Source organism: Anthonomus grandis, chromosome 9 (genome assembly GCF_022605725.1).
Source record: "Anthonomus grandis grandis chromosome 9, icAntGran1.3, whole genome shotgun sequence".
NCBI lineage: Eukaryota > Metazoa > Arthropoda > Insecta > Coleoptera > Curculionidae > Anthonomus > Anthonomus grandis.
The window spans coordinates 14,790,139-14,804,496 of record NC_065554.1 but is presented as its reverse complement, the minus strand read 5'-3'; the positions used below and the strand labels follow the sequence as shown (position 1 = coordinate 14,804,496).

At 30.3% G+C, this 14,358-nt stretch overlaps 1 protein-coding gene across 2 annotated transcripts in view; it reads left to right on the top strand.

Moving 5' to 3' along the window:
* Nucleotides 1-5,053: 5,053 nt before the first annotated feature.
* The window catches only part of LOC126740089 (histone-lysine N-methyltransferase eggless-like), a 42,130-nt gene continuing 32,825 nt past the window's right edge, over nt 5,054-14,358 (top strand). For both annotated transcript variants that reach the window (XM_050445964.1, XM_050445962.1), the window contains exons 1-10: nt 5,054-5,493; nt 8,704-8,822; nt 8,877-8,988; nt 9,047-9,138; nt 9,350-9,476; nt 9,567-9,664; nt 10,592-10,828; nt 10,898-11,059; nt 11,119-11,301; nt 11,490-11,666. In XM_050445964.1, the coding sequence (XP_050301921.1) occupies nt 5,291-5,493; nt 8,704-8,822; nt 8,877-8,988; nt 9,047-9,138; nt 9,350-9,476; nt 9,567-9,664; nt 10,592-10,828; nt 10,898-11,059; nt 11,119-11,301; nt 11,490-11,666 (1,510 nt within the window). In that variant the 5' untranslated portion in view covers nt 5,054-5,290. The remainder of the gene's footprint in view (nt 5,494-8,703; nt 8,823-8,876; nt 8,989-9,046; nt 9,139-9,349; nt 9,477-9,566; nt 9,665-10,591; nt 10,829-10,897; nt 11,060-11,118; nt 11,302-11,489; nt 11,667-14,358) is intronic.

Genomic DNA, 14,358 nt, shown 5'->3' with positions numbered 1-14,358 from the left:
CAAATACCTATTAATACTAGTACTAACAGAAAGAATATCGCATTTGGCACAAAACAAGTATGCAAGTACCTGTAACTATTATTAGAAATTAAAAACCAAACACTTTCATTATTTTTGTTTTATTTATTTATTTTCTCAGGACCGGAGATTCATAGCCCTAATCTTTCTTTTTTTCTTAAGATTATTGTATCTACCAGAACAATTACGATGTTGCCAAACTGTAAACCTTCTGTTACTTAACAACAGGCTAAAATTTGGTTTATAATTCCTCCTACAGCTATAGTTAGGTTTACCGAGAGGATAGAATTTATCTGCCTGGTAACACACAGGAACTTTACCAGCTGGTCCGTAATTTGGCCCTAAATGACGTTAATAATAGAAAAAAGGAGCACACTTCGTGCTACTGTGAATTGGCTAAGCTTGACAAAGGTCATATTATAGCTGGGTTTATCAAAATTCAAATTCAAAAACATAAATAAATAAAAGCGCCTTTATTTTCAACTCGGCGAAATTCAGCTTAGCTGTTGTTTAACCGAGCATTAAAAAGAAAAGATACAAGTTCAAGTTTAGCAGAAAGCAGGATATTAGTCATTTAAACGTAACAGTTGCTTTTTAAATTTTAATTCAAATGTGCAGGAGTTATTATTATTAACTTGACTGATAATTGGATATTGATTAAGAAGTTTAACTGATGTGTAAGAAAAGCAGTTCTGAGTCATGGCTTTGTTAATTTTGGGTAGTTCATAGTGCGTATTGAAACGAATTTTACGTAGATGAATATTATCTCAACGTGTTAGTTTTTTAGACAAGTAAAAAGGGCCCTTAGATTTGATTTATGCAGGAAGCAAGTAACATGGAGTTTTTGTCGATAGGATATATTTAGCCACTTTAGATCTTGAAGTTTATTGCTCACGTGATCACTACGTTTCAGGTTATAAATGGGACGAATACAGGAGTTCTAGACTTTCTGTAATTTAAATTTAGTTGAAATATCTAAACAAGGTCCGTATACAAAATTTCAATAATTTAAATGACCTAAGACGTTTTAAGTGCTTCGCATACATTTTTTTTCTCCCAAAGTCCAGAACATCTTTGCTTTTATAGATATTGCGGAGATTAATATAGGCTCTTTGGATTATTTTAGATACTTGGTTACGAAAACGAAGAGAGTTATCAAACACTACACCCAAATTTTTATACTCGGCAAGAATAGGGATTTTAACACCATCTATTGACACATTTATATTTTCAACTGCACAATCCTTGGCCGGTCCAAAGTAAATAATAGCTGACTTATTTGGGTTAAGTTTTAAGCTGTGATTTTGCGAATATTTAAAGACGCACGCTAGACATTTGTCTCCTTGATGCCTCCACTGCATCAGATCGTAAAAAAAATTAAATGAGGAACCGCGTATCTACAACCACTATACTCTCTAAAACAATTTGACATGTCAGCTGTGAAAATGATAAAGAAAAGAGGACCCAAGAGTGATCCTTGAGGTAGCCCCCTATCAACTTCTACAGGCACTGATCTTATATTATCAAGTATCACTAGCTGGGACCTGTTGTCCAAATAACTATGGATAAGCTGGATGGTCTTAGATTTGAATCCGAAATAGCTTAGTTTGGCACAAAGCAGAGAGTGGTTGAGGGTATCGAATACTTTGCTGCAATCTAGTAAAACTAGAGCAGATGTTTCTCCTCTGCCTGCTGCTAATAAGATGTCATCCAACACTTTTAGTAAGGCCGTGGCTGTGCTATATCCTTTATGGAAACCTGACTGCGTTTTGGCTACCAGGTTGTTTTCAGTGATATAATCGATGGTTTGTTTGTAAATAAGCTTTTCAAACTCTTTAGAAAGCAAAGTAACAGGCTAATGGGTCGAAGTTCCATGACTGTTTTGAGGCAACTTACTTTTGGCAACGGTATAACTTCCGCTACCTTCCACTGTGAGGGAAAAATGCTGAAAAATGCTTTTTTTAAGGCATGTGTTAAATATTTCAGTAAGAATAGGAAGAATTGTTGGACAACACAGCCGCAGCATTAGAAGCGATTCCATCTGCACCAGTCGTATTGGATTTTATTTCCGAGAGAGCTCAGACGAGTTCATCCTCGTTTATGAGTTCGGGTTCAAATTTTGATCTGGTGCATTTTGTGTTAAGGTACATGGAAATGCTATTATGGTCCACATTATTAGAGATTTACCTTACTGAGTCTATAAAGTATTTATTAATTATGTCAGGGTTTTCCAAGTGATTAGGAATATCTATATTACTTTTCGACCTACTGTAAATAATAAAAAAAAAGTAATAAAGGTCCGTTTATATTTAGAAAATAAGTTATTACGATGCTTTTTCATTTCACGCAGGGCATCAGTAAACCAAGGAGAAGAAGGTCTAGTAAGTAACTCTTTTTTCAATTATTGGAGCATGACACTCAAAAAGGGCATGCTTTATTATAACAAATACATGGTATTTGTTGACAAAGCCACTTATAATATAAAACATAAAGATAAATCGGCATATTACTAACACATAATTAAAAAAAACAATACTGGGTTCAACATACTAGCATAAAAAATAATAACACAAAATTCAAGACGAAATGAGTTAAAATTTTATGAGAGTAATATCACAAAAATAATATAAAATATAATATGACAAAAAATCTAACCTAATATATAAAAAATATACTATTTATATTTTTTATATATTACGCAAGCAGACTCAACATCTCAACAATAAACAAGCACCACAAGGTAAAAGCATCTTTAAATAGGGGTCTACATGAGTCCTGTGGAGATTTATGACACATATAACCAATGGCTCTTTTTTGCAAAACAAACACAGAGTTAAAAAGTCCTTGACCACAACAACCCCAAAATTCTATCTTCTACCATAGGGTGACTTTCAATCAAAGAAAAGTAGACCGATTTTGCAGATTCCAATCCCACTTCATTTGAAATCACTCTAACAGCACAATATTTTCTTGTATTCTTGCTAATAATTATTTCATGTATTAATACATTATCATTTCTGTTTGTACTAGACTAGGTTCTATAAATATCTACACCGTCCAATAAATAGATCGCTGCAGGGTATGCAAAGTAAATCTTTAGATCATATAGTATCATACCGCAAGCTTTCTTTCCTTATAAGTTATACCACAAGAGATCTTTCAACCTTTATTATGTAACATATGTTTTATTATGTAACAATTGCTATTTAGAATTAATAAGTCTTTATTATATATAATATTCTAACTCTAGCTAGATTAGAAATTAGAAGTTTTTTAAAGTTGCTTCTGTGTTTTTGTCGTCAAAAGCAATATTCTATTCTTATCCTTGCCTATCTGTAGAACTCTCTAAGGGGTGCTTATGCATGACGTAATAAATAATTACTATTACCAGCTTTTATTAGAAACAATTGACCATTTTAATTCAAAGTTTAATAGGCTACACAAATTTAACGTAAAATCCAGTTTTAACTTGATTACATTACATTTAGGTCTCTTAATTTTTTAAGCCTAAAAGTTAATCTTTCTTAAAAAATAATTACAATCATAAAATATAAATCAGCTTTATTACGAAAAGGAACTGAGTTTAAAAAGTCAGTCTTAAAAAAGTTTTCTGTACGTTCTCAATGCCATCAATATCAAACATATTAAACGGTGAGCAGGTATACATTTATATATGTAATAATAAAATTTTTGAGCATGAAAAGTCTTTACTACATGTACGTGTAATTGTGCTTTGCTTGTTTAAACTAATAGATGAATAAATAAATAAAAATGTAGAGGCCAAGTCTACAGTTCTATATGTTTCCTGAATAAACCTTTAAAGATAAGCACAAATAAAAGCTTCTTGTCAAGCAATTATTCCAAAATTTTTTACCGCCGTTATTCCATTTAACAGTGCACGGTAAAGTCAATATAATCAAATAAATTAGGATTTAGAGACATTCACATTCTTCATAAATTAGATCAGTCAAATCAAAATTGCTTCGTATTTTACATTGAAATATATCGAGTAAATAGCAAATAGTAACCGACAAGTACTATACCTCTCAAAATCAATAAGTTGAAGTTTAGCCAGCAGAAGTCGCACTACCGAGTTTCTTCTAGCAGTATGTATACACCGCTTCTACCTACGATTGTAAGTACGTGAAATTCGTTTGAGGAGTAAATAGAAAGAAAGAAAGAAAATGTGCTATATTACGTAAGACAACAAAATCTTGTATACAAGCATCCTAAAAACTAAAAAATTCCAAATTCACTTTAAATTTCAAATTTCAAACAAACATAACATCTAAGACACTTTACCATAAAATTTTCACACATTACCAAAATTAATCATAACAAAACAGATTGAGAAAAAAAAAGCATCTTTTTGATAAATTTCATTAAAAAATAAGTAAAGCTGTCAATAAAACAGAATTTAGAAGAAGTAAATTAAATTATTTAACAGGAAAGAAAACTAAAACACTAAAATGATGTCAGAGCACAGGTTAAAAGGTATCATTAAAAAAATCGTCAAGGCTATAAGATGCCCTGGATAATAAAAGTAATTTTAATTCCTTTTTGAATCTCTTAACTTCTAAAATTTGTCTGATACATAGAGGAACATGGTTGTAAATTTTTTTGCTAAGGTATATAAGTGAGTTCTTGGTGAGGGAGGATGTAGGGATTGGTAAGGGAAAATCGTTAACCTGACGAGTCATATGACCAGTGTTAGAGGGAGGTTTAGGACATTTATGAATAAGAGTAGCTGTTTCTAAGATAAAAAGAGAAAAAAGAGTTAGGATTTTTTGACATATAAAGAGAGGTTTACAAGAATCTCTATAAATAAAAATATTACATTAAGACCTTCTGTGACTAGTCATGTCGCAGTTAAATAGCAAAGTTAACAGTTAATAAACAGTTAAAAACTCATGTAAGAGGACCTTAAAGGCTTCTAAAACTGCCGTATCGTTCATCTTGCAACGTTGGCATCTATTGAACATTTATCCTTTAATCGATTTTTCAAGCTGTCAAATGTCACATGTCAATTACCCAAACAAAATTTTTCGTTTAATTTTCGATTTTGCTTTGCCGTGTTTTCAGATTTTTAAGTAAAATTTTCAGATTTTATGGATTATATCCCAATGTATTAATTTTTCTAGCATTACTTTTAACATATTTAAATGCAGTGGTGAAATTAACAGTCTGTTAGAAGATATACACGTTAAGCAGGGAAACTACTAAGTTTATATTAAAATCATTTCTTTTTATCCTGAAAAAAATCAACATAAATATGGATATTGAAGAAGGTGATGATGCTATGGACATTGATGAACCTGTTCCTGTCACCCCAATAATTGAACGAAAGCTAAATGAGTTCCCTACTGAAAACTCTGATCCTAATGCTTCAATATCTCACAATGAGATTACATCTACCACTTATGGAACTCCCGTATCCAGTAGATTACAGGGCTCAGAAAATAGAGTCTCTGAGGGGTATGTACTAAATCTTTGTATAAAATTTAAAACAACAATTTAAGAGTAAAAGCGGAACTCTGAAGAATCTGTCTTTAACAAAAAGAAATAAAAAAACTGATTAGAACAACATATAGGATGTATATTAATTAATTGAAAATTGGTTGATCTGGTCAAATTTATTGAAGTTTCAGCCTCTTGTAAATAGCAAAATAGTAAGTTTTAAAAAATAGTTGAAGGGAAAATATTAGTGAGTTAAGTGCTTTTAGTTGAATTTCTTTTCACACCAAACCAGATGTTTTTCACAAATCTCATTCTTAGGTTTTATTTTTTATAGCACTTTACCTAGTAATTCTATTTATAATATTTATTAATGAGCAATTTTAAGATATTTAAGTGCTTTTTCCTGTTTAGAACAAATAGTCTAAGTGCAGTTTTTAAACATTTAAAAGTTAATTACATAAATATCTGTTGCAGTCTTTTGAACAAATACCTTGTTGTTCCAAAGACTAGTTATATGTATTAAAAGTGGTCTTAATTTCCTGTTTATTAGCAGATTACTTATTTGGCCTATCAGATTCAGGTCATTGTAAGATGCATTGCATTATAAGATTGTATAAGGCACCATCTTGAGTTTGCTTCAGTTGTATCAATAATAAACTTTACTGTAAGAAGGCAAAAATAAAATCATCCTTTAATGAGAAACTGTTCTAATGAGGTGACATTTTTGGGTGTTTACCTGAGCTGAACACTGTCTTGGAACTACCATAAAGAACATGTCTGCACGAAGCTCTCTAAACTGTTGTACTTGATTAGAAATTTGCCACATTGTGTTTCCACCAAATGTCTCTTAGTGGCATATCATGAATGCTTCGAGTGTGGTTGTGGGTTATCCAATCTTAGAATGAGGTCATTCTCTTCATGGCCTTAAGATCTTTAAATTATAAAGAAGGTGGCTTGTGGCTGGTGGCTGGACTGGGTTTCAAGGAGGACTGTCATCAGACATTTGTAAGTCTTGGGGTATTAACATTCCCAAGTGTTTACATCCTACAATTTTTAATGTTTGTCCAGCAGAATCTGTAGGTTTTTAAAAACTTATGAGGATGTACTCAATTAACCTACTATGAATAAGGACACTTTATTTATTGAACATCTTTCAACCTTTTTAGGCTTAAAATTTTTTATTTCTCTGTCCCAACCTGTTAGGAAGCTTGACAAAATATAATATATAAAAGTAATAAAGAACCTGCTATTAAATTGAGCCATTCATGACTTTGGGGAGTATTTCCAGAACTGCCATATTTTAAACTAAGTTAATATTTCTGTTTTTTTTAATGTATATTTATTTGAATATTTTCCGTGTTTAAGATGTAAGCCAATATATTTTACTGGTTTACTGATTTTTGATGTTATATTTGACATATAAAAATACTATATTTATGTTATACTTATGAATAAACTTCTATCACTTCAAGTCATTATAAATCTAAATCATAACTAATACATAATATATATATAAATCTAATAGAATAAGTCAAAAGAAGAATTATTATGTAACTATGTCAACTAATATAATATTCTTACTATTATACTATATTCTAAGTACTCTTCAATTTGGGTACTGAGAGCAACACAGTACAAATGATGCCAGTTTTCACTTTTTAGGACTATATTCAGGCATTAATACTGGTGGAGTAAATGCAGCAGCTTTCTGTGACTTTCCAAAAGCTTTTGACTGTGTCAGTCATCACATTTGATGAAAATCTCCACAACTATGGCTTTAGAGGGTTGTCGCATTCTTAGTTGGAGTCATATTTGTCTGGTTACAATTATATCAACACAGGCTTCAGCCTAAGAATGTCACTCATATGACTTGAAATGCCTCAAAATTACAATTACCCATACCTCATTCATCATTATTAAAAAGATCAACTGTTTATGAGAGCATTAAGTTTTTTAAATGTTCCTCCTACTACAGTGCTCAGACAGACTAGATTATTCGATACCTTGAACAACATTGTACACTGTATGGTGAAAACTGTGCAATAGGTAGAATGATGATTAACTCAAATAGTGTCAGTATAGATTTGTTTCATTGTTCTTTGAGTTCACTTCAACGAGTTTTAAAATCTGCTTAAGTGCAATATAATTTTATATCTTGACTTTGCTTAAAGTGTGTCTTCTTTTCTATTGCAGTTACTCTGTTTTAAACCATTGTTGTCCTTATATTTTATTTAACTTTATTGATGTTACCTGTTATCTGTTATTTATGCTAGATATTTAATGATAGTACTAATACTTCAAGTGCTTTATTGCAATATAAAATCTTACTTTGTTGAATATTTTATATACTATATTTATTTTGAAAATTGGTTAATTACCGTAATATATACTGAATCTAAGGTTGGAGATATGTCTGAATGTGAATATGAGGAGATATGATTTTATATGTCTAAAGTAAAGTTAGGAGATTGCTAGTTGGTAGAGCCTATTATGGATTAAATGAATTTGATTGTGACTGTTTTTAATGTTCTTATTATTCTTTATTTTAAGTTTTTAAAAATTTGTATCAGTTCTATTTGCAGTTGTCTGGTAGTATGTTAGGTCCACTATTTACATACTTCTATTTATATTTTTTATATTATATTTTACCCAATTGTATTTTAATTTCAGGCTTTGTTTCTGTCTAGTTATTTTATACCTTTTATTTATATCTGATGTATGTATGTATATTAAGTTTACTTTTATAGTTTGTAAGTAGTGCTAATATTGTAAAATTAAGTTTTTTACCATAGTTTTTAAACTATGGTAATTTATATTGGCTTTGTGAAGAAGATCCGTCTTATGATGATAAAGCTTTTTTGACTTTACATTTAAATATATGGTACCATAAATAACTAACTATCCATAAATAGCCAACAAATATAGAATAATTTTACACATTACAATGACTGAGTGGACTAAAGAATGTAGAGCTACTATTTTAATCAATCCAAAAATTTTCAAAATTTTAGATTGTAAAAAAATATTATAGTTATATAAAAGTTGTCTTATCCTAAGTGCAGTAGATAATTCAGAATTCATAGAACACATGGTTGTCCCTATTAGTTTTGTCTTTTGAAGACAAAATGCATGTTAAGTAATCTTTCATTTTCTATCACTAGATCTATTGCTTTCTACAGCCTCAATAGAAAAGCTGATTTTCCTTCCTGATTTTTATTTTTTATTTAGGAATTCAATAATAAAAGATTCCGTCCCAACCTCAGAACCAAGCATAGTTATTTTGGATGATGAAGATGAAAAATTGAATGTATCTTCCACTAGTGAACAAAATTCACAAGAAATTACTGGTATTTGATAGATACATTCACATAAAATTTTTCATCTACATTCAGGGTTTTTAGGCAAAAAAGAAGTTGGTCTGCAGGAACATGAAAACAGATGCTTCAACAAACAATGCAAAAGAATGTCATCCCAATTTATTTCTGCATCTGATATATGTCTTGCATTTTTTCAGTAAGTAAATAAATTAATATTAGCCATGTGAACTGGACTATTTTGATGTATATTTTAGGGTACCAAGAGTAGAAAATAAGGATATGGAAATCTGTACCACATGTTATGCATTCTTCTTAAAGAACAACAAAAAGCCTATTAGAATTAATGGTATGGCTATTTAAGTAATATGCTTAAGTTAAATAATAATATTATGTAATATTTAATTGAGCCATATAATCTACAAAAAATGTTGTTAAAGCGTTTTTTTTTTAAATAAATTCTTAATAATTTTATAGCAAATTTTGGTTATTGTAAAATAAAAAAAGCTGGCATATTTTTTCAATTTATACTTGAATGGTCTAAATATAAATTTTTTTAGAACCTGTAAAAGATATAATTGATTTGGTAGACAAACCTAAAAACAGTAACAGATGCATTAATACTAATTGTATGGGGAATAGCTTGAAATTTATTTATGCACCGGATTTCTGTTTGTCTTATTTCAGGTATGTAAAAATGGATTATTTCAATTTCTTTGGCTGAGATTTTATATATTATTTCTGTGAAATTTTTTATTTAAATAACATTTATTTTAGAGTAAAGAGATCTTATGGTAATAGAGAAGAGATTTGTATGGATTGTTATGAACTGTCCGTCATAGATAATGACAAGTTAGCAGAAAGCCTAATTAAAGGTAGATTAAACATTCATATAGCCTTATAGCTTTTAGGTGGTCTTGTTGCATATAATTAATATACTGTTATTTCTTTTTTGTAAAATTGAATAAAAAAGTAAATAAATAGATTTAAATTATAATAAAGTATACAAAATTCCTTTAAAACAATTTAAGCATTCATATAAAACAACCTATATGTATAAATGGTTTAATTGAAGTAAAAATGCTTTAGGATTTGAGCTCTTAATAGTATTGTAATTTGGTGTAGATATTGTTAAAAAATTAATTAAATTAACGTGTTTATATATTGCACCAAATGTTTACCAATGTGGGTTAATAAAAATGATGTCTATTTAAATGTTTTTTTATAAAAGCTTTTTGTGTAAAAACCATTTATTTATTTGTTTTATGAATATATTTTTTTATGTTTTTGAGTTCCCCTTGGATTAATATCTTAAATAGTCATTTAAAATTTGAATTTTATAATCTAAAACCATGATTTGCACTACTTCTCATCATTACCAAAAGAATGATACCATGCAAAATACTACCATTGGATATTACTAGTGGAAATATTTTGTTTATTCTGCAAGTTAAGCTTGATAAAGCTTTATTATTGCCATATTATTGTTAGATAAATATTATAGCTTTTAAAGACGGTCTTGTTAGATATGTTTGCTGTTGTGGCTTGGCTCATATTATATTAAATGTGGATTATATTTTAAGATTTTTTATGTAATTTCCGAATTTTGCCATGTGAAGCATAGTTTTTTGAGAGTATTTTTTAACAACTGACTAAGGTGATTTTTAATACATTTTTATAATATAGTAGTTTTAATATTTCATGTTGTAAAAAAGCTGTGTATATGCAGCACTGTAAGTAGTAATCTATTATTTATTAAGTAGTTTTAAACCCTTTAATTGAATATTCAATATTTATCATAGGTAATCTACTATTTGAAGTTGACTTTCCAATAATTAATGAAACCCTCCAAATTGATGATTCGGATGAAGAGGACGAAGACGAGAACCAACTGGAGGAATTTATTCCTTTATCAAATTTAGATTTTATTGCTGATAATATTGATTCAGTGCTTGAAGAAACTATTGAAAAGCTCGGACTTAAAAACCACTTAGAGAAGGAGAGAAAATATCTCAAAGACGTAGCTGATAAAGTTGCACGTTAGTTTTATAATATTACCATATTTACTTTTTAATTGTAACCATCCTTTTTATTGTTGATTATTTTAGAGAGTTCCGAGGAGTTAGTTAAAGAAGTTAACGAAATCAGACTTTCATTAGACACTATACAATTAGATTTATACAGTCATTTCAGACCTGAGTTTAGAAATTTGAAGGGTATTATGATTTTGGACGATTATTCTTTGAGTCCGACACTGCAAATTCGTCCAGGTAAGTGTAATATAATATTAGTGTTTAATTTATGATTTAAATGTCTATTTTTTCTGAAGAAAACAATCCGCCATCAGACTCAATCCAGAGGAAGAGCAATAGAATAGTACAAAAGCCAATTGTGAAGGAAGATATTGCAACACCATTATCAAAGGAAACTACTCAAGGTAATCCTGGAATAGTGGAGATACCTAAAGATTTGCCAGTCAGTCTGGTAGTGGATAAACCAGTACCACAAATTGGTAAGGAAATGTAAAAAATCCTAATATAAGTGAAATTCTAAGTACCATTTAAGCAACTATGATCTAACAGTAAAAAATTCAAATTGTTAAACTACCAATGCTGTTTGTAACCTTTTATTTAAAATCACTCTAATTTATTTACAAAAAACTTCATTAATTAATTAGTTACTATAAATATTAATGTTTAGATGGTCTATACTACATTGCAAAAGAAAACAATATCCAAGGCTGTTGGATCAAGGCAAGGCTACAGCAAATCATTCAACCAAATACCACATACAAAGGTCAGTTGTATACTGAACTTAGCTATAGATTAACTGAACTCAAACAGCAGAAAGAGAGGATTGTTACTGGAAAATACCTAGGTAAGATATTGGGTCTTTAAAAACAATAATAAGAACATATCCAAATTATCCATATCATAAGTAGACAATATATGATTACAGGAATGTACAGGATTATTTTTATTTTATATTTGCACCTATACCTACAAGAGTTTCATACGTATGTTTTTTTTAATTGGATAAGGCTCTTCCCGATTATCTTATAAACTTGTTAAAAAAAGCAAATGAGCATCTTAAAATCGAAAAATAATAGCAAGTTTTCGTTTTTCCACACTTTGTGTATTTTTGCCCAAAATGGAAGATGTTTTTTTTCTTATTTTAAAAATATATAATATGCCAACATTTCATGAAGGATTTAAAATAGCTAATAAACGTTTATTACAATAGAATGAATAGCATTGAACATTTTCATGACTTTTAACTGTTATGATGTACAATAAACTAAATTATCGTTTATTTATTTTTTTTATATCCACTACGACTTCTAATACACTTTAAATAGTTTTCTCTGGTTTTTTTTATGAATAGTATTCAATATAAAATCTGGATAGTCATTTAGTTAAAAACAGATATTTAATGTTAGATTTTTCCACAGAGAAATATTTAGAGGGTTTGAATTAGGGCTATTAGCTAGCAATTTATTAAGTTTTATTTTTAAAATAGATATACGGTAAAAATTACATTTGTGCAATTCATGTCTAACTCACTATAATAAATTCAAACACAAGTAAGGCGTAAAAAGTTATAAAGAAGAAAATACCAGCAAGATTCAAAATACAGGGTGTTTGGCGGAGGGTTAACCAAACTTGGTGGGCATATAGATAGGCTCAGATAGAAGATATTTTCTTGATAAACTTGTGTTCTAAAAGTCTCGGGTTTTTTTATATAATTGATTTTGTGTTATTTTCAGGATTTTCAAAAAGTTATGCCTTTTGACATCTTTAAATTTTTTCAGCATATTTTTTACGTTTTTTAAACATTTGTATTTAGTCTGTAATGTATCCTAAATCTAAAAAAATCAATATCAAGTACAAATAATACCGAAATAATTCGTTTTGAGCTCAAAAAGTTAATACAAGTAGCAAAAAAAGTTATGAAAGGTAACTTTAACTTGACGCAAAAAAAAAAAACTAAAATCTATCAAGATGTTCAGGTAGTTTTAAAAACATCTCCAGTTAATACTCTTTTCAGTGATGTACGATGTGTAACACAAAGTCGACTAACTTGCCACAATTCATGACTTAGGAAAATAAATTAAAAAAAAAATATTTTTTAAATTTTATGTATTTATTTCAAAATTACAAATTTTGTTGAAACTGCGCTCCCCTTTCTCTTATACATGCCCTACATAGCCGTCGCATTTCTACTGTCGTAAGGCGAAGTCGCATCTCTTCTCTGACGGTTAGAAAAGCGGCATTGATTCTTTGAATTAAGTGGTCTAGATTGTCAATTTCCACCTCGTACACGAGTTCTTTCGCACGTCCCCATACGTAAAAATCGAGAGGGGTTAAATCAGGGGACCGTGGAGGCCATGCGATGGGACCTGCTCTTCCGATCCACAAATTGGGAAAAGTATTCTCCAGAAATTCTCTAACGGCGACTCGATAGTGTGCAGGACACCCGTCATTCTGGAAGACGATTGGGTCTTCATTAAATATGGGTATATCAGCCAATAATTGTGGGAGATCATTTTGTAAAAAATGTAAGTAATTGTCCCCGTTGAAGTTTCTCGGCAAGTAGTGTGGACCGATGAGGTGTCTCCCAATCACACCTGCCCAAACATTAACACTGAATCTTGTTTGGAAAGACTTGGCTCTGGTCAAATGCAGATTTACGTTTTTGTTTTCCCAATAATGTAAATTATGTTGGTTAAATATCCCCGCACGTGTAAATGTTGATTCATCTGTCCATAAGATGCTTTTTAAAAAGTGTCCATTTTCAACGTCTGCATGAAGCAAAAAGCGGCAAAATTGTACCCGTCGCTCATAGTCGGCTTGTAGAAGACCTAGAATAGAGTATCACGATGCCAGTAAAAATTGCGGAATTAAGTTGTTGATGTAGTATGAAATTACCTTGCACTGGGGTGTAATGGAAAGGATGCCTTCCTTCTGCCTTGACAACTGACCATGCTTTCCATGTAGAAATGTTCAGATCTGTAGCTACTTTCGTTGTACTAGTGGTGGGATCCTCATCGAATGCGCGAATAACGTTTTCATCAACATCATACTGCCTCCAATTGATCCTCGGTTCTTGAAAATTTAGATTGCCTGTTTCCCTTAATCGACGAAAAGTGTTAACGACTTGGAAACGTAAGAAAGCTAAAAAGTTACACCATGACAAATGTCGAATGACAACAACAATATGTAGCACATATTGTTATTATCACAACAACAATCCCATAGCACGTTCCACGATCTCCTCATTTGACCATTCAAAGAATCGATGCCGCTTTTCAAACTATTAGAAAAGAGATGCGGCTTCGTTTTACGACAGTGGAAATACGACGGCGACGTAGGGCATGTATTAGAGCCAGGGGAGCGCAGTTTTAATAAAATTTGTAATTTTGAAATAAATACATAAAATTTAAAAAAAAATTTTTGTACTTAAAGTCATGAATTGTGGCAAGTTAGTCGGCTTTGTGTTACACATCGTATATTATTGAAAAGAGTATTAGCTGGAGATGTTTTTAAAACTACCTGAACATCTTGATAGA